Source organism: Coturnix japonica, chromosome 2 (genome assembly GCF_001577835.2).
Source record: "Coturnix japonica isolate 7356 chromosome 2, Coturnix japonica 2.1, whole genome shotgun sequence".
NCBI classification, from domain to species: Eukaryota; Metazoa; Chordata; class Aves; order Galliformes; family Phasianidae; genus Coturnix; species Coturnix japonica.
Window position 1 is genome coordinate 38,218,938 of NC_029517.1, and position 22,667 is coordinate 38,241,604.

The 22,667-nt window shown below is 38.9% G+C and overlaps 2 protein-coding genes across 3 annotated transcripts; both read left to right on the top strand.

Moving 5' to 3' along the window:
* The first annotated feature begins 3,032 nt into the window (after positions 1 to 3,032).
* Positions 3,033 to 13,413, top strand: LOC107309329 (DNA topoisomerase 2-beta-like). 2 transcript variants are annotated; one of them, XM_032442378.1, is made up of 13 exons: positions 3,033 to 3,122; positions 3,218 to 3,332; positions 4,583 to 4,704; positions 5,516 to 5,664; positions 6,243 to 6,474; positions 7,036 to 7,170; positions 7,647 to 7,847; positions 8,963 to 9,158; positions 9,285 to 9,376; positions 9,819 to 9,974; positions 10,139 to 10,222; positions 11,197 to 11,355; positions 12,702 to 13,413. In XM_032442378.1, exons 1-13 carry the CDS (start codon positions 3,081 to 3,083, stop codon positions 12,786 to 12,788), a joined length of 1,770 nt encoding a protein of 589 aa, XP_032298269.1. In that variant the 5' UTR covers positions 3,033 to 3,080; the 3' UTR covers positions 12,789 to 13,413. The 2 variants fall into 2 exon arrangements, with proteins under 2 accessions (XP_032298269.1, XP_032298270.1); XM_032442379.1 differs by lacking the exon at positions 3,218 to 3,332 and having other exon boundaries at positions 3,082 to 3,122.
* Positions 13,414 to 15,303: 1,890 nt separating this feature from the next.
* Positions 15,304 to 18,054, top strand: LOC107309330 (C-C chemokine receptor type 9-like). Its single transcript, XM_032442380.1, has one exon. It carries the CDS (start codon positions 15,700 to 15,702, stop codon positions 16,504 to 16,506), a length of 807 nt encoding a protein of 268 aa, XP_032298271.1. The 5' UTR covers positions 15,304 to 15,699; the 3' UTR covers positions 16,507 to 18,054.
* Positions 18,055 to 22,667: the final 4,613 nt, after the last annotated feature.

Consider the following 22,667-nt stretch of genomic DNA (forward strand, 5'->3'; position numbering starts at 1 on the left):
TGCTTGAGTTGCCCAGTCTGGAGGAGGCCAAAAGGTGACCTCACTGCTATCTGCAGCTTCCTAAGGGGGGAAGAAGAGGGAGGTGCTCAGCTTTGCTCCTGGGAACTGATAATGTAGAGCTGTGCCAGGAGACAGTCACACCTTGCATTAGGAAATCCTTCTGTATCATGAGGATGATCAGACAGGTGGCTGAGAAAGGTGACTGTTGCCCCATGCCTGCCAGTGTTCAAGAGGCATTTGGACATGCTTTAACTTTTGGTTATCCTTGAGATGATCAGGCAGTTGGACTTGATGGTCTTTGTTGGTTCCCTCCAACTTAACTCTTATTTCTGGAATGTAAAGGCCATTCTTGTAATTTTCATAGCTTTGCTTTTGGTTGTGCTTCTAATAACTTTTTTTATTTCAGACTTTGTTTTATTGTACTTAATTGAGCACAAGAAAGACCGAGATTATACTAAAGGACTTTTTAAAATAAAGATACGCTGGTTCAATATTTACTTAATGACACCATGAAAATGAACAAAGAATTTCAGTTTACCTCAATTTGACGTTCAGCCATAGTGGCATAACATGTAGTGTAAAATGAATTTATGCGTGTCATTACTTTAGACTCAACCAAATGAAAATCTGAAGTATCCGGAGTGACAGACATGGTGAAGAGGAGACTGAACTATACAGAAAAACTCTGTATCAATATTAGCTGAAACAGGAATCATCTTCATGTTGCTATGTGTGGTACTTCATACTCTCCACTTAGGCATAATGTTATTCCTTATTTAAATAGGAAGACAAAGACCTTTACTGAGTAATGGAAACTGAGATCTCATCTACCTAAATTGGATTCAGAAATGTCACTTGGGAGAATTTTTCACTAACAGTCACTGATGATTAGCTCTTTTCTTCAAATAATAAGTGGCCTGTTGTAGAGAGTGTTATTTACAGCTGGTTAGCTGAGAAGGGTCGTAAACACAGTGCAGCTAAGCAAGCAGCCATACCACCTGCAAGGACAGCAAGAACAACGGGATGCCCTGTGATGGTGAGAAACTAGCCATGGTTTTGTGAACTCAGCAAGGGAGTAACTTTCAGGATGATAACTACAAGTTGCAAAGATACTTGGGGATGGTATGTAATTGGGAACCAATGATGAGCTCCGCTTTTGCAATATGTATGAGCTAATTATCCGTATTATAAATGTACACGCAGCCAAGGAATAAATGAGATTAGCTGATCATATGTCAATGACAGGTGTGGTCGTTTGCTTTTCTCCCACCATTCTACAACAAATGGAGCTCAAATGGAGAAGAAGCTGAAATTCCCTTCAGTAAAGCACTGTCACGTACACCTGGGGATGGACTGGTGATGTCTTTGCCTACAAGCCTGCTCCATCTTTATGTCCATACCCCCGATCTGTTTCCTCCCGTGTCTGAGGAAAAGCAGCCACCCTATGTTTGCAATTTCCAGTAACTGACAGCAGACACACGGCAAACACTGAAGTACCCACTCGCCCAAATGGGGGGCAATGGCATGGGGACATCCATGCTCCTGCCCAGCACTGCCCCAGGAGCTGCCCTGCCCTGGGAGGTCTGTGCACAGGGTGAGCGGTAAAGACAGCAGGTGTCCCTGAGTTGTCTCCATCAGATGTCACACAGGAGCAACACACAAACCACCTCAGCTTCATAGAATCATAGAATCATAGAATCACCAAGGTTGGAAAAGACCGAAAAAATCATCCAGTCCAACCGTTCACCTATTACTAATAGCTCCCACTAAACCATGTCCCTCAGCACAACATCCAGTCTTTCCTTGAACACACACAGCTCCTTCAAACACACACAGCAGGCCCAAAAAATCCCCTTCCGATCTTCCACTTGCAGGGAAAAAGGTGGAAATGAGGGCCTGGGAAACGATCCCTCCCCACTCCAAATTATGTCTGAGGCCAAATAACCTGTTAAGACTGATACTTATTGTCTAAAATGAAATCCTGACAATTCTGTATGAAATTAGTCATCTATTACTCAGCGAAGAACTGCTGACTACTCCTAATGCTGTTAACAGAAACTTCATTTGTATTCCCATCCATATTTTTGCTGCTGCAAGCTATAATCCAAGCCCCAAGCTCAACTTTAAGCATAATGGGGTTTAAGATTGTAGGCCCTACCAGGTCTCATGACAAGAAAAATATTATTTCACATTCTTCAGTGTTCATAAGGACTTATTTTCCTAGTAATGCTTCTGGTCATTTGTCACTCAATTGGTCTAGGAATTATATAGACACATGGAAAGGACACAGAATAAAACTGTAGGATTTTAGACGTGTTTTTACAAAAGCTTAAGCTGAAGCCTTCAGAGGTCTGTGTCTCACTCCAATTATTGGAGGAGATGGTTCAATACACATATATATACACCCAGAAAAAGATGAAGGCAGCAAACAAAGCCAATGTTTTCCAATTGATTTATTACAAGTTCTAAGCAACAGATGGGAAGATGGGAAAGTTGGCGAGAAAAGAGAAAAATTCTAGGAAATGATTTGCAGAGCAAGGATAGTCCCCATCAGGGATCCAGCGGCGTCTTGTTGGTCTGCAGGGAGGCAGCAAGTTGGTCAGTGGTATCTCACTAATATGCAGTTGGGCAGAGGGGTACCTCCATTGCATCCTTTCTGTTACCGGGGCAACAGCTGTTTGTTGGGTAACTCCTGCTTACCCTAGTTACCGGGGGCATTGTGCTCTGTTTGTCACAGACAGGTAGCTGTTGAGGTAGCTGTTGAGGTGCTTGCATTGGTTTATCTATTTAAATACTGAGTATTTGATCAGATAGTTCCCTACACCAGGTCGCACAGGTAGGCGTCCAGGCAGGTCTTGAATATCTCCAGACCCCACAACCCCCCTGGGCAGCCTGGTCCTGTGCTCTGTCACCCTCACTGTAAAGAAGTTCTTGTGCACATTTGTGCAGAACTTCCTGTGCTCCAGTTTCCAGATGTTTATACAAACATATCTACACTTATAATGTTATGAAACTGAAATTTTTTTCAGGCGTTCATTAAGAAGAAGATTGGTGATCGAAAAGTTTGGTTAACAAACTTCATGGAGGACAGGCGACAGCGTCGACTACATGGCCTTCCTGAAGTGAGTCCTAAGCAATAGTAACAAATCTGGTGGATGAGATTTAAATGTAACAAGGTGTTTGTATTGAGTGAAAAATGTCTGTGGGTTTTTTTCAACAATATTTATATGGTACAGAGACAAAACATTTGACCTACAAGGACTTAATTAACAAGGAGTTGATCCTTTTCTCAAATTCAGACGATGAAAGATCTATTCCCTCCCTTGTTGATGGTAAGCTGACAGTTTATTATGATTTGTTGGAATATTCTCTTTTATTGTTTTTTAAACTTGTGATTTGGTTTGAAAGCCAATATATTTAGGTAGAGTTTAGAAGACTTCTATATTTTTGTTGTTGTCATTTATACGCTGAGGAGTTATGACAGTTCTTCTGTGAAGAAGTTTAAACTGATGCTTTGTAGCCTTTTAGATTAACCAGAACTCTACCCCGGACATTACAAGTCCTTTGCTTCTGCTTAAACAGTCAGAAAAAGCAAGTCTTTTAGGTGCTTATAATAATTACAATTCAAGTTGTATCTGAATTTAGATAAAAATGAAAGGGTGAAATGTTTTCTCCCATCATGTAGCACAAAAACTCTTAATGCTTATTGATCCTTCATGCAGTCATCCTATGGTTCTCTAAATCAGATTTACTAACTCTTCCTTTGCAATGGCGTGGGTATGAAAAGAAGCATCTTTTACTGCACAGTTTGTTCTTCATGTGTAAAGCTGTCTGCAGGCAGCATGAAAAGAAATTTCTGCCTGTATTTTTGTCAGTATAAATATGCTTACTAAGATATGGTAAAAAAACCTTGAGGTTTCATAAGACAAAAAGGAAAAAGCATTTATCTCCAGTTTCCAAACTGGATGATATGCAGACAAGTTCTGCATATCAGAACAAGGTCCCTTCCACAAAGATGGTGTAGTTCAAGTGTACAGGTACATCAAGTGTACCTAAACGTTAAAGATAAGATCAAAGAGAATGGCTTCTTAAAACTGTAAAAGATCTAGAAGGGATAGAAATAGCATGTATTTTTGTTTTATCAGAAATAGTTAAATTTCAGAGTGCTTTAAAATAAGTGTAAGCTACAATTACAGTTGTCACTGCTGGATTTGTGTTGATTCTTAGGAAAAAGATTTTGCTCACTATACTGGAAAGAAAAAACTCTTGACTTGCACAGGTACATTTAGGATGAAATTATACTTATTAGAATAGTGTGTGTGCTACTGGCTTAAAGGGTTAAGTTTCCATTCTTCGGACAACTTTTTGTTAAAATATTCATTTCTACTATTATTTTTATTATCTTAAAATAATTGAAAATAATTTATTTTGTTAAAATTACAGTATGCATTTTTTCCCTCTAAAGTTTAAGTTTCTTTCCAGAGTTTAGAAATGAGAATAAAGCAAAATCAAGATGTTTTTTTTTTTTTCTTAGAAACCAATGCTTTTTTATGTGTTGAAAATGGGATCTTCTTCTTACTAGGTTTAAAACCAGAGCAGCGCAAGGTTTTGTTCACTTGCTTTAAGAGAAATGATAAACGTGAAGTAAAGGTTGCTCAGCTGGCTGGTTCTGTTGCTGAAATGTCAGCTTATCACCATGGGGAGGTGAGTACGAAGAGTAGAAAAGTTGTGAGAATTTGTAGCCTGTGTACAATGTTTACTGTATTAAAATTCCAAATCTTTTGACTCAATCTACTAATTACAGGTTTAATTTTAAAGAGTTTGAGCCGAGCAGTAAATACTTTAAAAAGAAAATATATTTCCACTATGTCCAATTCCTTATGCGTGGTGGTATTACCAAATAGTTAATGGGTTATGGAGAAACGGTAAGTAGATAAGTACATAGTAAACTTATTCCATATTCTCAATCATAGTAACTATGTGCAATGGAAATTTTTGGTGTTGAACAAAAAATAGAGTCTTTTAAGGTAAGAAGGGTACAGTGTTCTCCAGTACCTGATACAATATTGAAACAATGGTTGCTTCTATCTCTTGTTTGTTTATGTTTATCTGAAATATCAACGTGAGTTGCCATATTCATTCTCTTTCCATCCTTTCATCTTTGCCTTTGAATGCAGTGAGTAGTAGTTTGTGCAAGAGAAAGCAGGTGCAATCATTTTTTGCCCCTTTAATTACTCCAGAAAAGTGCTTTAAAAAACTGAGAAAACTTTGGGTTTTTCCATGCATTGAGTACAAGGACATTTAACTCAGGGAGGCAATGTGGCTACAAAAGAGGGAGCTTTATGCTTTGCCAGTAGCTCTAGTAAGAGGCTATGTTCCTTTCTCAAGCTGACTTCTTTGAAATTGAGGTCAGGTTAGTCACAGAATTCCTGGACATTAAAAATCTGCATTCTTGACTGATTAGGAAAGAGTGTACTTCTAATGTTTATTTCTGTGAACATGTATTTTCTTGCAGCAAGCATTAATGATGACTATTGTCAACTTGGCTCAGAACTTTGTTGGAAGTAACAATGTTAATCTTCTACAACCTATTGGTCAGTTTGGTACCAGGCTTCATGGTGGAAAGGATGCTGACAGCCCTCGCTGTATTTCCACTATGCTAAGGTAAACATATTGTCAACGGTTTACATTAAGCTTTTGAAAAGCTTTATTATCGAAGTAGTCCTTTCACAGCAGTAAAGGATTTATTTTATTTTATTTTTATTTTTTTATGTGAAAGGAATAGGAGAGGATTAGTCTGTTTTGATAGCTGTTAGTGCTCAATTTTTGCCTTATGTTTGTAAGTGTGGTTTTTCATCTTGAGTTTTCTGCAGAGATTTTCTCTGCATAGAACTGCTGTATAAAATGTAGCTTTCAAGGAATTAAACTCTGAATTATAAAGATGAAGACTGAAAATGCTGTAGACTTAGGTCTGTGTGCTGTGTGATCAGTTGTTAGTGTGTTATATACATGTATAATTGGGAAGGAAGCAGACATCATCTGTTATTAGTATGCCATTCCATTGGGAAGAACTTTGTTTTCTCAGGAGGTGTGTACATTGTAATTTCAGCTTCAGAATGGCAAAGAATAGAAGACATGAAAAAAATAGGTCATATTTGGACACACTGAGGGTTAAAGCACTTAGACGTGAAAACTAGTGGGACTCCAGTTAAACAGATTTTTATTTTCTTTCTTTTTTAAAGCCCTTTAGCCAGGCTTCTTTTTCCACCAGTGGATGACAACTTGCTGAAATTCCTTTATGATGACAACCAACGTGTAGAGCCTGAATGGTATATGCCCATCATTCCTATGGTTTTAGTAAACGGAGCTGAAGGAATCGGTACTGGATGGGCTTGCAAACTTCCAAACTATGATACCAGAGAGATTGTAAACAACATCAGACGAATGCTGGATGGCTTAGATCCCCATCCCATGGTAAAAATAATAATATACACTAGCATTTTATACACTTGGTAATCAAATCTAATTTTGTGCTTAGGAAATGTAGTCATATAACTCCATGAATGCTTGATTATTGAAGTATCGAGGTTGAACTGTCCTTGTAATTTTGCATGGGAGCCTTACTTGACTGTTGGAAAGTGATGTGGAGAAGTTCATCTTGAAGAAAAGAAACAGTGCAATTTGTGTATTTCCAGTTATTTCAGAGGACTTTCTGTTCTCTGTTGACAGTAAGACTTTGAAGTTTCAAGTCCTAAAGATAGTCATTTTGCGTGGGAGTAGAGTAGAAAGTTGTGCTGCTATTTCTTAGATGAGGTGCAAGTATTTATCTTCTGCCAAATATACAGTTTCCACCGTCTTATCCAAATTGTACTCTTCAACACATCTGTAAGCATAGGAGAAGGTACTGTCACTGAGATTAGCACAGTATAAAGTGAGAGCTGTAGGGTGCATGGGAAAAAAAATAATAATAAAAAAATCTTCTCTATCATACTACGAAGTTTCTTAGCATTCCACTGATTTTTGTTACAATTTCAGCTTCCAAACTACAAAAACTTCAAAGGATCCATTCAGGAACTTGGTCAGAACCAGTATGTGGTCAGTGGTGAAATATCTGTGGTGGACAGAAACACTGTGGAAATTACAGAGCTACCTGTAAGGACATGGACCCAGGTAAGTTACAGTGAAGAAAAAAAGCTCTATATTAAACAGTTTTATCCTACATGCAGGAGAACATTTTAGTCCACTTCTGATCGTTTTATATACATGGAAAGAAACATGGTTTCATTCTTTTCTTTGCCTTTGTAGAAGAGGGTTCTACTTGTACTATCTCATCTACTGTCCATACTACAAAGAACAACTGCTTCTTCTGCTGAGTTAATACATAATCCCCTTCCCTCCAAACTCCACACCCCACTTTCCCCACCCTTTTTTTAAGTAGACTTTCTTGACCTTGTAGAATGGCTCTTACGTTTTTTCTAATCCCAGCTTTCATTTTTAGGCTATATTGGTTTTGTAAATTATCACTGGTTTCACCTGTGGTACCCAAGTTGAAATCTTAGCTTGGTTGTGAGCTTGGTTTAAAGAATTAGGAATTTAAAGAAGTTGGAATAAGTGTTTCTGTTTTTTTGCTATCTTTTTCTTAATAGTTGTACAAAGAACAGGTTCTGGAACCTATGTTGAATGGAACTGAAAAAACTCCAGCATTAATTTCTGACTACAAGGAATACCACACTGATACGACTGTGAAATTTGTTGTGAAGATGACAGAAGAAAAACTTACACAGGCAGAAGCTGCTGGATTGCACAAAGTCTTTAAGCTTCAAACAAGTCTTACTTGTAATTCTATGGTAACTTTTTTCTGTTTGACTATTAGAATACATACAGTTGCTTGTTGTAAACTTGAATGTTTTTGTAGTGAATTTGGCACGACTGAACAAATCTCTTCTTCGTATTTGCTGCTGACAAAAAGTAATTTTGAACTGTTTGAATTCAGTTGTCTTGGAGATAATGCAAGTCTTGCTTTTTTGATCATGTTGGGCTCCTTGAATTTTGAAACTTCACTGTAACTGTCTAGAATTCTAGTCTTTTTATGGCAGGTACTACTTTCAAACATTGTCACAAAGCAAAAATACACACATGCGTGTGTTGAAAATGGCCTTGCTCAATCTATTGTGTAGATTATTTTTGAAAAGCAAATGCACCATATCAAGGTGAATGTAATTTTCACAGGTTTGAATAAGTGTAGGGACTACTGCTAGAATCTCTCTGTAAGGCTTGTATTTGTGTAGGAAGCAATCTGTCCTAGTGTAAACATGTTAAAAAGTTAGATACCTATGTGAGTCTATTATGCATCCACCTACCAAACAGATACTTTAGACAGATCAGTTCCCCTAGAGAGGGATTTATTTCTTTCAGCTGACTATAAAGGGGTGCCCAGCGTGACTAGTCCACCTATAAATGTCTGAACTGGACGTGTCAGAAGTCAGGCAGAACTGATTTTGCCTGTGATGTAAAAATGATTTATTTCTTTGTACTTGAGGGATTTCTGAGATGTTTAAAGTGGCAGTTTTCACATTGGAGGTTAGAGATTATAAAAAATACTCTTCAACTGCTATACGATTATTATTATTATTGGTGTTGTTGTTGTTATTATTATTATTAATATTATTGTGAATTTAGATAAAATTATAGTTTCAACTGAATTTTGGTGTCCTCTCCATATACTGGCTTTCTTGCTTGAAGATATAATCATAAATCTTATGTTAAGTTTACTTGTGAATAAAAATATAACCTATCTAGCTATGTGCTGTATAGTCCCTGAGGAAGGTTTGAGCTGTCAGTCTTCAAAATGCTATTCTTCATATAGTGTGCATGTGAGAGCAATAGAAATAAACTCATACACGAAGATTAAAAATCTTGAGTTAAGAAATCTCTTTCAAGCCATATGTTATCTCTTTTATAGGTGCTTTTTGATCATATGGGATGTTTAAAGAAGTATGAAACTGTACAAGACATTTTGAAGGAGTTCTTTGATTTGCGATTACATTATTATAGTTTACGTAAGGAATGGCTTGCGGGAATGTTGGGTGCTGAATCTACAAAGCTAAACAACCAAGCTCGCTTCATTCTAGAGAAGATACAAGGGAAAATTACCATAGGTGAGTAACACTCTCTAAAATAGAACTGGGAGGAAATCTGGAAGTGATTTAAATGTAGTAAAATGTATTTGTATGTAAGACATGGACTTTCACAGCATTGATTTTGTTTGTTTGTTTGTGTTGTAGAGAATAGATCAAAAAGAGACGTGATTCAAATGTTGGTTCAGAGGGGCTATGAATCCGATCCAGTTAAAGCTTGGAAAGAAGCGCAGGAAAAGGTGATGATCAGAAATCTCTGGATACGTTTGATGCTGTTGTTATAAATGATATTCATTTATCAAGATGTATGTTTTTGTAGTAGTCTGATTAATTTATGACACAACACTTTAACAAGATTATTCATTGCTACGTTTCATTGGCTATCATTCTTACAAACACAAATTTTCATACAAATATTGTTGCATAATGGTGGTATTCCACATAGATAATTCTAAGACAACTAGATAATATAAAGGTTGAGAATGAGAAGTTCATACGTTCAGGGTTTTTATAGCACTTTGACAGGAACATGGCTTTTTGGAAAAGACAAGTAAAAATTTCTTGTTACTGAATCCATGAGGAAACACCTTAGTATTCCATCAGGGTATTTTGGGGAATTGCTGTTGTTCATTTACAGAGCTAAGATTAATCATATGTCTAATTCTGAATATTTCACTTCAGGCAGCGGAAGAGGAGGAGCCACAAAACCCAAATGATGATGCTTCCTCTGCTTCTGGATCGACTTCTGGCCCTGATTTTAACTATATCTTAAACATGTCTCTGTGGTCACTCACAAAAGAGAAAGTGGAAGAGCTCATGAAGCAGAGAGATTCAAAGGTTGGTGTGCTGTGAGAGGCTTATTCTGAAATGATTTAATAATTACTGATGTGCCCAATTGTGAATGTTCTGTTCAGATAGTATGTACTAAGTTACTTGTAACTGATGATTCAGCTGACACATAACTTATAAACTTATATTTATATGCTACTTTCACATTTTAGGAGAGAGAACTAAATGACCTTAAAAGGAAATCTGCTTCGGATCTCTGGAAAGAAGACTTAGCAGCTTTTGTTGAGGAGCTTGAAGTATGTTTTACAAATCTTTCTAAAAATATATATTAAAAATAAGCAAAATAAACAAACAAACAAAAAAGGAAGAAAAGAAGGAAAAAAAAAAACAAAAAACCCAAACAGATTGATCTCCAAATATAGGGGCAAGTGGGAAATCTGTTTTGGGTAGTTGACTTCCTATTTGTGGTCCTCAGGGACTGTTTCTTGCATCTGTACAGTACAGTTCTTTTTCCAAGTCAGTGAAAGAAAAGCTACCAGGAACAAATTTGTTTTCAAATGACAAAAGAACTGGGAGTAGGAACTAGCAATTCTAAGTGATCTAACCAGTTGGGAAGCAGTAAGCATTATCAAATTCAAAGCCACAAATCTGGGAACAAAGCATGTAGACAAGAAGTGCTAGACAAAAGGCTTTTACCTTGCCTCATTACTATCTCTGGCAAAAAGGTAAAGGCGTATTGGTGGGTAACTTGCTGAGCCTCAACCTTCAGTGTTTCCTGAAAATGGCTGATGTAATCTTTTGAAGTAACACAGGATAATACAAATGTTTATTTCTCTGCACGTTCATGGTGCAGATGCAATTGGAAGTATTCTGTGCTGAAACCTCAACTTCTGTAATAAAAAACTGGAAAGGACTGGAAAATGTGCCTTATAAAACTTACTCTTAAAGCTCACTGCTTGCTTTAAACACTGAAGGACTGAAAAGTTATATCAGTACCTGGAGATACAAGTGAGGAAGAGAAACTTGATGAAAGGAAGATATTCCAAAGTGTCCAAAAGTTTCCATTTGTTTGAGCTAACCACATGAAGTAGGGGAGAACTCACCAAGATTAAGTGACAGATTTTCCATTAGTAAAATGTGCGTTATAATTCAGCTGACAATTAAGGGCAGTCTTCTGCTCCATGTTAATAAATACTGAAAAAGCACCATGTTCCACTTTGCCTTTACTGAAAATGAACATGTTTCCCTCCCGCCCCTGGTTGTTTGTTAGAAAGTAGAAGCACAGGAAAGAGATGACATTCTGGCTGGTATGATTGACAAACCAATAAAAGGTGAAGTTGGTAAACCCAAGATGAAGAAGCTTCAGTTGGAAGAGACCATGTCATCACCATTTGGTGATGCCAGCAGGAAACTGCTGAAAAGGGAAAAGGTAAACCAACTGTTGCTACAGTTACATTATTTAACTGCTGTATTTTTCTGTGCTGATAATGCAGATCCAAAGACTAGACCCCACTAGACCCCATTAGTACTGTATGTATGTATGATGTTTTGCTAACTCAATGTGTAAAGAAATTAATGCTGGACTTATTTTATATTTGAAAGCCTATTATGACTACTTATTGCTGGAGTGTTTTTGTTGATTTTTTTTTTTCTTTTTTCCTTTCCAATACTATTAAAATTGTCAATATAATAGTCTACTTTAATTTATTCTCTTCTAAAAATTGTATTGCAGTTTATTGTTGAAATATAAAGGTATAATTTTATTTTGACCAACTTGTTAATATTTTTAGGGTGATGCTGATTCTGTAGTAATAAAAATGGAATTTGATGAAGAATTTGGTGTGCAAGCTGAGAGTGGTGGGGATGACGCAGTGAATACAGCAGCCTTAGCAGCTAACATCGCTAAAGTGAAGAAAGAGAAGGAGGAGCCTGGTGAGATATCCTTACACAGTCATCATTAAGCTTGAATGAGAACTAATTTTGCATTAATTGTATTTTTAACACATTATGAGAAGGGAAATATACCACAATAAGTATTTCATCTGATTTTCTTCCTTAAAGAGATGTGTAGAAATACTTCAAAACAATTCTGTATTACTTACAGCATACAATCCCAGTTCTCCCAACCATAAGATTTGTGCCCCAGTCTCCTTACAGCATTGTTGTCCTTCTCTGGACATGCTTCAGGGCCTGGATTCTTTCATGTAGTGAAAGACCCAAAACTGAACATGGTGTTCAAGATGCGGCCTGGCCAGAGCTGAGTACAGGGGGATCACCTCCCTGCTCCTGCTGGTTGCACAACTTCTGATGTTTGGTAGCAGTTTAAATTATGTGCCTCCATTCTTCTAGATTCAAATAAGACTTTTTTTTCTCAAGTTCCTTTGTAATCTGAGGCAGGCCCTGCTGAGTAACTTCCCCTTTCTTATATTTATGCGGTAACATAACTATTCTGAAATGTGTAAAAATGTATTGTTTTCACTGATCTGATTACCATTAGCAATTTCTACAGAATATGTATGGGGTTTTATGTCGTAAATAGAAACTTAATGCAGTAGTCTTAAGAGTAATGGTATTGAGATTTATGCAGGGGAAAAGAAATAATAGGTTCTGATGCTTAGAGGAACATGGCTTGTATAGTAGGCACATGGTACACGCTTAGCCTAGCTGTAGTATCAGAAAGGTGTATCTGTGAGATTGATCTTGACTGTAACCGATAAGGATGATTTAAAATATGCAGTGAACAAATCTTATTCTGAACATTCTCTGTGGTTATAGATACAACAAAATTGGACAGTGACGAGGAGGATTCTCTTCCTCCTTTCTCATCATTTTTCAACACAGAACCAACAGAGAAAATTCTAAGTGAAACAGTAGCTGCTAAAAAAGGTAAGTGTAGGATTACCCTCTAAATCAAGCCTTTTTTTCAAGTTCTTCACTTCCATCTTTGCATCATCTCTTCACCATCATCATCTTAAAAGTGGGAATAGCATTCATGTATTTCAAATTCAGTGGCACTGCAGGAGAAGGTGTGAATTTCTTCCAGCTTCTTAATGATATTAATTTCTTTCTTTCTACCATAATGGCAATACTTACTATGTAGAGATTTCAGCCTTTTAGTTTAGATTGCTTAAAGATTGCTAGAGAGAATGGTAACTCCAGAAGTAGTATAAAAGAGAGAGATAAAACTGAGAAAATCAACTGTTATGTTGTATTTTCTGCCTGTTGAGAAGAAGCTTGAGCTGTAAATGAACTTCAACTTTACACGCAGACATGATAAGATGTAGCAATGTCCCTGCTGTTTTTTCCAGCGTGCCGAACTCTGATGTTTTATTGAAATTATGTTCTCTCACCTAGGAAAAGGGAGAGGGGCAACGAAAAGGAAAGCATCTGACTCAGAAAATGAAGGTGAATACAACTATGGGAAGAAGGCACCTAAATCACCACCAAAAACCTGCTTTTTGAAATAAAGTTTAAACATTAAAAAATGGAAAACTCTCCATCTTGTGTGTGTGTGTGTAACGTTGGGGCGGAGGGACCGACTGCCACATGGGTGCTTTTTTAAAATAAATATATTTTATTCTTTGCCAGGAGACTCCATGGAAAAAGGTAAACAGTATATGAACATAGAAAGCATTGTTAAACAATCTCAATGTACAAACAGAGCCAGTGAAAGTACATCACAGACTTGCTAGAATATATTAAAAAAAAAAATAAAAAATCCACTAGTGCTTTAAATGAAACCTAAGAAACTGACACTTTAAATCTGTTAACCATTCTACCACAGTTTTCACTCTGCTTCATGGTGATTTAACAAGGCCAAGAAGGCAGATTCTCTCCTTGTGTTTCTGGAAGTCCTGTCTGTACTTCCCTAGCACCTGGAAGGCCGCGTAGCCCAGCTCGTTCCTGGTGGTCGACTCTTAAGGAAATACCCTGGACTCACCCATTCGAAAGCTGTACATGAGTCGGCTGGTTATCATCCCATGAAGTTTCCCTAATGGCTTGTGAATAAGTAAACAAAAACATGGTAACACTGAGAAGTAGAGGCTATCATTGCTGTAGAAATGCAGTAGTTAATGGTGTAGGTAGGTCACCAGCCAGGTAATAAACCACTTTTTCCATTTTAAAGTGACGTTAACAGTGGAACCAATGACATCTGAATAACTGATCTGGCAGTTAACGCTGACACCGATGTCTTTTCTGCGAGTGCAGGGATTTTCGTGTACTTTTTACAAGGAAGGAGATGCAAACTGAGGGCATCCAAGAGTAGTTTTCATATTAACTAATCAGACGGTCCTTGAAATTTCCTTTTCTGGATGTGTACAGTAGGTCCGTTTCATCTGGTTGGTGTCTTGATCGTTTTAGGTACGAGAGACAAAAGGAAAGCACCAAACATCCAGTACAGAAAATACAGCCATACATCTGTATGTACAAAGTCATCAGAAATGCAACCAGAATTGAAAGTCTGAGATCTGTCTTGTCACCATGCAGTCTTGAATGTTCAGAAAACAGAAGCTTAACTTTTCTTTTTTTTTTCTTTTTCTTTTTTTCTTTTTTTTTTTCTTTTTGCATGAAATGGCTGATTTAGAGTTTCAAAAGTTTGCATTTTCTATTTGAAAGAGTTTAAACAGCAAGGAGTATATATCGATACATATGAAAATGTCTTGGTTTTTGTTGAGTTTTTACCTATCTATATATATACATGTATATATTATATATATTAAATCCAGAAAGTAAGCAGCAGTAAAAATGTTTTTTCTTGCTTTTCATCCCTGTACATAAGGTGTTAGGAATGTCTGAAGTAGCTGGAATATGTCTTATTGCACCATAGGGGATTGACTGACACTGCAGTTATCCACCGAGCTAGGTGAGATACTCGGGCTGTGTTCTGCAGTGTTTCCATTTGAGGTTGGTGTCAGTGGTTCGTGTCCTTCAGAGTTCTCCAACATTTCTTGAATAAGAGGCGGCATGGATCCAGGAATTTCCATTTTCAGCGTAATGACACATTCCGCACCTTAAAGAAGAAAACAAAAGAGAAGTCCTCTCTATTAGGATGAGTTGTGCAGTTTCTTTTTCCATAGCATCATTGGTAGTAATTTCAGGGTATGTTATTTCAACAGCTTTGATGTCTCCCTCTATAGTTCTGCATACAAAATTACGTAAGTAAGTGAGCTCCTTCAATTCATGGCAGGAAAATGGAGCAAGATGAGCTCTCCTTAACAAACTGATTTAAAATGGTGCTCACAGCAGCCAACAGCACAGTACAGTAAATTAGATGAACCGCGTCTTTTCCCAGAAGGAACCAAAATGGTACCAAATGATGCTGAGAAATTAAAGGCAACTGAGATCACTTGGAAGGCGTTATAAATTGGAACGTACTTCCCAATTCCTAAGCTGGATGGGATCTGCAAAGCCTGCGGGAGGGCAAAATGTTGGGGGCTCCGTGCTAAGCAGGTGCAGTGCAATGCCAGAAGTAAATACTGCCTCACTGCAAACTGTGGAGTAAGGACCAGAATTCAACAAGCCCTTGTCTTATAAAAGAAGAAACTCAGCCAAAGGGATACTTTGGCGAAGCTGCCTTCTCTGGGGGTTGCAGGTGTTTAGAGCTAATTCATCACAAAAGTACACAGAAACCCTGTTTACATCTGATGTAACTGAAGTTAAGGGACTGTTCAGTACTTCCCAAGTGCAACTAAAATTCAGTGCATGTTCTAGTGCATGCCAGCTCTGTAGAACAGTTTAGAATAGGGAAGGAGTGTGCAAAGTCGTCAATAGCATGTATAAGATCAACTTCTACGGCTGCATCTTGTTTCTAACATGCATCAGTTTTGACAGGTACATCACCATTGTTCAAGCAACAAAAGCTAAATCTTCCAAGAAAAGGCGGATCCTGCGCAGCAAACTCGTGTGCATGGCTGTCTGGCTGGCATCTGTCAGCCTGTGCCTCCCTGAGATCATGTACAGCCAGAGCAAGCAGATCGGTGCTGTGACGGTCTGCAAAATGACGTACCTGCCCAACGTTGGCATGGCCTTCAGAGTTGCCGTCCTGGCTCTGAAAGTCACTATAGGCTTCTTCCTCCTGCTTCTGGTCATGGTTATTTGCTACACCCTGATCATCCACACCCTCCTCCAAGCCAAAAGATGCCAAAAGCAGAAGTCCTTAAAGATCATCATCATGATCATCACTGCCTTTCTCCTCTCTCAGTGCCCATACAACATTGTTTTGCTGATCAAGACCATCAACATGTACACCGGGGCGGTGTACAGCTGCCAGACCATCAACGGGCTGGACATTGGGCTGCAGGTCACCCAGAGCATCGCCTTCCTCCACAGCTGCCTCAACCCCTTCCTCTATGTCTTTGCCGGGGAGCGCTTCAGGATGGCACTGGCCAGGATGGTGCGGAGCACTGGCCGCTACTGGCTTGGAGGCCAGGAGCAGTGCTCCTCCTTGGGTGACAGCCAGGACCACAGCTCCAACTGGTCCTTTGCCATGCTGGGGCGGCGGCGGGTGAGGAACTCACTCACCCTCAGCACCCATTTGGCCTCCTCTGTTGTTCCTGCCTCGTCCCAAATCCTTGTGTAAGCCAGTGTCTCCTGAGGGGTATCTAGTATGTCCTTTCAGACGTCGTTCCTGCACCCTGAAGATTGCCTTGGAGGAGGGCTGGCCTCCGTGGTTGTGTCCAGGACTAAGCAGGGACACTGAGGGCCCTACATGTGCCTTCTTTGTGCCCTGCCAAGCCAGACCAGGCCTCGCTCACGTAGGGAAGTGAAACCTTCAGCACCATGCAGCAAAATGGAGCCAGGCATGTTGTGAGCCAAGCTGATGAAGGATAAGAGCTATCTCTGAGGCAGCTCTTAGAACCCATCCATGGCTCAAAACACAGCCCAAACAGCAAACCTCTCAGGAAAGCCATGAGCAGCATGCAAGGATGAACCATCTTCCCATCCATGGGGAGCAGTGAGAAGGAGCTGGGCCCTTGCTGCAGGCCAGCTCCACAATAACTCAATTTTTGGCCATTGCCTGGTTTCAGAAAGTGAAGGCTGTTCCCTGCACACATGGACACAATGCTGCTTTGTGGGACAGGCAAAGGAAAGCTAATATTCTGTACTCACTACAGAATTAAATCCTTCTCCTGTATTTTAGCTCTTTGATGTAAGAATTCAAGGCCATTGGATGCTCTGAGTTTTCTGTCCCTGAGCACCCAAACCCCAAACCGACGATTCAACAAACCATCAATTATGAGCTGGTACCTTTGCAATGACGACAAAAGACGTTTAACCCAGAACTGATGAGACAGAGAGTCGTAAGACCTCAAACCCATCGTTAGCAACATTTTGGTTGAGATGCTCCTCCTGGGGCTGGTGGGGTACAAGGTGCATGTAGGTGGGAGCTGCAGCAAGCCTAAGTTTCTTGGGAACTGGGAAGGGCCGACATTGGCACCAGAAGAGCATGGGAGCTCTGCGGTACCACAAGGCTCCCAGCAATCCCAATTCCCACCCCCGGCACCCCTGAGTTTATGCTGCTTGTTTTAGTGCTCAGGAGGCTTTCTTGTAAATAACCAATTTGAATCATCTGCTTTGGCATTAGGTGACTATCAGTCATTAAAGCATCTTGGTAAACACCGGTTTTCTGCAAGGCTTGGCACTGCTTTCCTTACTAACACAGTAAATCTGGGGTTCTACTTTGATATACATTTTTTGAGGGCTTTTTACCGTTTTTCTTTTTTTTCCTTAGAGAAATAAATGCTGAAAGAGATGTGCATTTTTTCCTGTATGTGTAAGGGCGGCATTTGTGATTTGCGCAGAGCTCTGTAGAGAGTGTTATTTACAGCTGGTTAGCTGAGAAGGGTCGTAAACACAGTGCAGCTAAGCAAGCAGCCATACCACCTGCAAGGACAGCAAGAACAACGGGATGCCCTGTGATGGTGAGAAACTAGCCATGGTTTTGTGAACTCAGCAAGGGAGTAACTTTCAGGATGAAATCAACAAGTTGCAAAGATACTTGGGGATGGTATGTAATTGGGAACCAATGATGAGCTCCGCTTTTGCAATATGTATGAGCTAATTATCCGTATTATAAATGTACACACAGCCAAGGAATAAACAAGATTAGCTGATCATATGTCAATGACAGGTGTGGTCGTTTGCTTTTCTCCCGCCGTTCTACAACAGCCTGTGTGTTTAATTTTCATCCACTGTAAAATTAAATAAGAAGCTGTTTTTAGTATAAAAAAGTAGAGTACGACAGTGATGTCTTGTCTATAGCTAAGACTTTATAGGTATTGATGGTTGCCTTTTGTTTGTTTCATTTTTGTTTTATTTTAATTTTGGAGCCAGATACTGTAATTGTCTCTTCTTTCTTTTCAGCCTCAAGCAGGAGCAATATTTTCTAAAAGTATCCCTTGGGAGAAGGAAAATCTGATAATTGCCAGTGACACTTACTGCTCTCTCTGATTTCTTTCTTCAGGAGTCATCTTCCAGCTACTTGACAAGGGCTTGCTGTACAGATAGTGAGGAACATTGTGTTTCATTCAGTTTGTATGCATTTAAACCTGCTAGTCCTTCTCAAAACTCCATTTCTGCAGTGTAGTGTCTACCACACACATTTATTCCATTTCCCTGTTGTGACAGTTGCTGTTCCAACATCCTTGTAGGCCTCCTGGCACCCTTTCTTGCTATATCCTTTTTGATGTTTTATGTCTGCTTACTGTCTTTTTTTACCTCTTTTTCTCTTTCCAATTAATGTGCTCTGAGAAGATCATAGCTGTGTCTATTTTCTTGATCTTATTCCCTCTGGGTCTTGTCCTTTTGCAGAAGCAACATCACATGAAGGAATTAAGGTGTCATTTTTTCTTTAATACTCCTTTGCTGCTGGTTAGACAGAATCAGATAATTCTCATATGTCCTTGCTCTTTGAGATGCTTTCATCCCTCTTTTCTTTCATCTTCATAATGCTGTGATTTGCTGTCCCCCAGCTCTCCTTCTGGCTTCCTTGTCTCTCTGCCTCTTCCTCGTCTTCCATGCATACACTGATGGGATAGACATTTGCATGTTGGCGATGGCTCCTACCAACTTGGTATTCTTTGATAGCTCTTCATACATTTAATCTCACCTTGAACGGAATCCTCTTAGTGTTTTTGATTTATCTTTATGAACTTCATTTTGTATTTCCCCTATGTTTCCTTTGAGATGGTGTGACCAGAGTGGTGTGCAGTATTGAAGTAGTAAATGAGGCACTGATTTTTGTATCCTGATGTACTGTTTTCTGTACTATTCTCTTTTTTTCCATAATCACTCCAAATGCTGTACTTGCCTTTTTAGCCACTGCTGAGCATTGACTGAATTTCAAAAACCTCTCCAAATGACTCATCTTTCCTGAGAAGGAATAGGTAGTTTTGCTTCAGCTATTATGTATTTAATGTGGTGTTTCTCCCTGGTGTTTCATCAACGTTGAATCTCACAAGCACAGTGATATGAAATCCTTATACATCTTTCTGTAGTAGGCTTTGACTAATTTTGGAGGCCTTTTTTTTTTTTTTTTTTTTCTTTTCTTCTTGTTTTTTTTTTTTTTTTTTTCTTTCTCTTTTTAGGCCAATGGTACCCTAGGGTGCATTAAAAACCTTTCTACTCTGCCCTGGTGAGGCCACATCTGAAGTACTGTGTCCAGTTTTGGGCTCCTCAGTTCAAGAAAGATAGAGAACTTCTAGGGAGAGCCCAGTGGAGTGCCACAGAGATGACTAGGGGCCTGGTGCATCTCCTGTACGTGGAAGGGATGAGTTTATGTTCCTCTGATGTATAAACTGTCATTTTAAGAAGAATATCTGTTGACTTATTTTTATTGTAAGTAACCACCAAATTATTGGAACATAGGCCTGAGTACTGCATTTTAAGGGCTGAAGCCTTATCTGTTCCACTGAATACTTTCCACTTTAAAAGGAAATTTTTCTTGATTGGGAGCTTCAGAACCAGAAAGTAAACCTTCTGTTTTTACTTATTGGTACCTTTATGAAGTTAAGAAGCCAAGTAAAACATAGCTGAACATGAAACCTTTACATGACCGTATAGTATTATAATTATTAGTATGCTGGAAAGCACTGCTAGAAAGCATTACTATTGATAGATCTTTGAATATACAAAACTATTTGATAAAAGAAGTCAGCTACATTGTACCACTAGATGTCCATCTACTATTAGATTGGAGATAGAAGTTATTACATGGTTAAAAAAAACAGCCAAAAGAACTTTAGACACATCTGTAACAGATTTTACAAATACAGATGTGTCTTAAGTTACTTGGGTTCATTTTGATGTTGATATTTTATTGGACTTAAAGAGATTTAGACTTTGTTTTCATGATCAAATATCCAGTGTCCAGACTGACGGGAAGTTTAAGCATTTGCCCTGTCCCTGCCCTCCACCTTTTCCCTACCTCATCACAGCCTCCATTCAGGTAGCCGTAGAGAGTGATAAGATCTCCTGCTGTGCCTCCTCTTCTCCAAACTAAACAATCAGAATTTTGTATCCCAGAATATATTATGCACTTAAGGCATGACTGAAGATGAGGTACTCCTTGGAGGGTAGACATGGTACATGGAGGTCAGGTTATAGCCTGGGGTTACCTTATACTACAGTAAACAGGCATGCCTCAAAGTGAAATTTGTGGATTAAACTAAATAAATAAAACCATAATTGCAGAAAGAATTTACACAGCAGAATCTGATGTTGCTGAATCATATATAGGTGGCCCCTGTAGAAGACCCAGTTGAAACCTATTGTTTATCAAGAGGACATAAGTTAGAACCACTGGAACCCTCCATTTCTTTGCCCCTCCCATAGAGGCTGCATGCTCCTGTGAAGGTTTTGATATTACAAGTGTTGACTTCTGCTGTTGGAAGGGTGTTCCAGTTATAATGTGTTTTCACCAGCAAAGCTGTGATGTGAGCTTCTGCTGCTCTGTTACAAGTACAGTGTGAATGCTTTTGCTCCACAATACTAAATAGTGAGATCAGTGAGAAAGAAAAATTGTTTTGTGCATGCTGTCTTCAGGAATGTAATGTGGTTGAGGCAGCTGCTAACTGAGTTTATACTAGACCTTCCCAAACAGTAATTTTGTTTGCATATAGTACGGTTAAATGAGAGCCCTTCAGATGTATGACTATTTTTCTTGACCCCTTTTTTTTTGTATTCTTCTGACACATCTTGTTTGCTAGGTTCATCAAAGTCCTTGCACTGTAAGATCTGAGTGGGAAGAACAAATAAGTGGGAAGAACAAATGTATGTAAAGGAATGAGGAAAGAAACTGCCCAGAATACCTGCAATGGAAACACACTGAGTAACTGCACATTTGTTAGCAAGTTAGTAGATAGGCAGCAGGTGGACCTCACAATGTCCACTAAAAGAATGCCACTTGCACTGCATAAGAGTGCAGTAGAAAAGAACAGTCAGCTGCTTGTGCTGCAGATATTTATTGTATATTCTACATTTTTACTTAATCCCGATGATCATAGAATCATAGAATTACCAAGGCTTCAAAAGATCTCCAAGATCACCCGGTCCAACCATCCTCCTGTTACCGATGTTTCACACTAAGCTGTGTCCCTCAGTGCAACATCTAAAAGTTCCTTGAACACCTCCAGGGACAGTGACTCCACCCCCTCTGTGGGCAGCCTATTCCAGCACCTGACCACTCTTTTGAAGAAGTTTTTCCTAACATCCAACCTGAATCTCCCCTGGCAGAGCTTGAGGTCATTCCCTTTAGTCCTATCACTGATGTCTTCAAGGATAAAGTTGTTCATGTGCATAAGAGTTTACACAGCTGGAAAAAAAAAATTATTTGTGCACCATGTATTTCCCCTAATTTTCCAGCTGTTGCTAAAACAAGCATGAAAAAAAAACACCCAACACCCTCCTTACTTCAAATGAAAAGCTAGTTATTATTCTTCCCAGAAGTAAGTAGCCAGAGTCTCCCTTTAGTCCTGTGGGACCATTGTGACGTATAATAAAGTAATACTAGGTAGGTAGAATCTAGTATGGAGTGGATTTTATCTTCCTTGTCATTACAAGTTATTTACTCTGACCTATGAAAAAAAAATTCATATCGACTCTTGAGTTATAGATGTTTTGTCTCTTCAATGTGAAATGGATGAATTCTGTCTGAAGGAGTCAATGACACAAAAATATTTCCTGGAAATGTTATTTCCAATGAGGCTGTCATCACTCTATGAACTTTTTACCAGGAAGTGGCTTTGCAAATGACATCCTTTATGCATTGAATGTTTTAAAGTTTGAACCTGAGAGGACATCTGTTTCATTTTCAGAGAAGTAAGTCTACCTTGGAAGACTGAATGAACAAAACAGGGATCTGAAAATGTCCTTCTAAACTCAGACAATTCTTAAATTTTGGGGTTCTTTTTACACGGCAGGCAAGAAGGTAGCTCTGACTGTGGTCTGAAAACCAGAACTAGAACCCCCAGCAGTATTGGTAGATGAACATTTTTTTTTGCCTGTTCTTTCTTTTCCTGCTTAGAAACAGTCGAAGGATCAGTTTAGAACTGGAACCAGAGCAGTCTGGAAGCTATAACTTAAGGACAAAATCCCCCAGTGTTCATTACAGGAAATTGTCTCTCTGCTCTGCTTTTTTTAAGTGACTTGCCTACACGAGCTTTTATAAAGTGGATCCTAATGCTGGAGAGAGCTTAACTTCAGTCTCTTTGTAGCAATCTTCTTTAGCCTGAGTTTTAGGAG

Coding starts and splice junctions, on each gene's coding strand:
- LOC107309329 (XM_032442378.1), top strand. CDS start 3,081: ATGGAGGACAGGCGACAGCGTCGACTACATGGCCTTCCTGAA. Junction 6,475..7,035: donor GCTTAGATCCCCATCCCATG/GTAAAAATAATA, acceptor TTACAATTTCAG/CTTCCAAACTACAAAAACTT. Junction 10,223..11,196: donor CTTTTGTTGAGGAGCTTGAA/GTATGTTTTACA, acceptor GTTGTTTGTTAG/AAAGTAGAAGCACAGGAAAG.
- LOC107309330 (XM_032442380.1), top strand. CDS start 15,700: ATGTATAAGATCAACTTCTACGGCTGCATCTTGTTTCTAACATGCATC.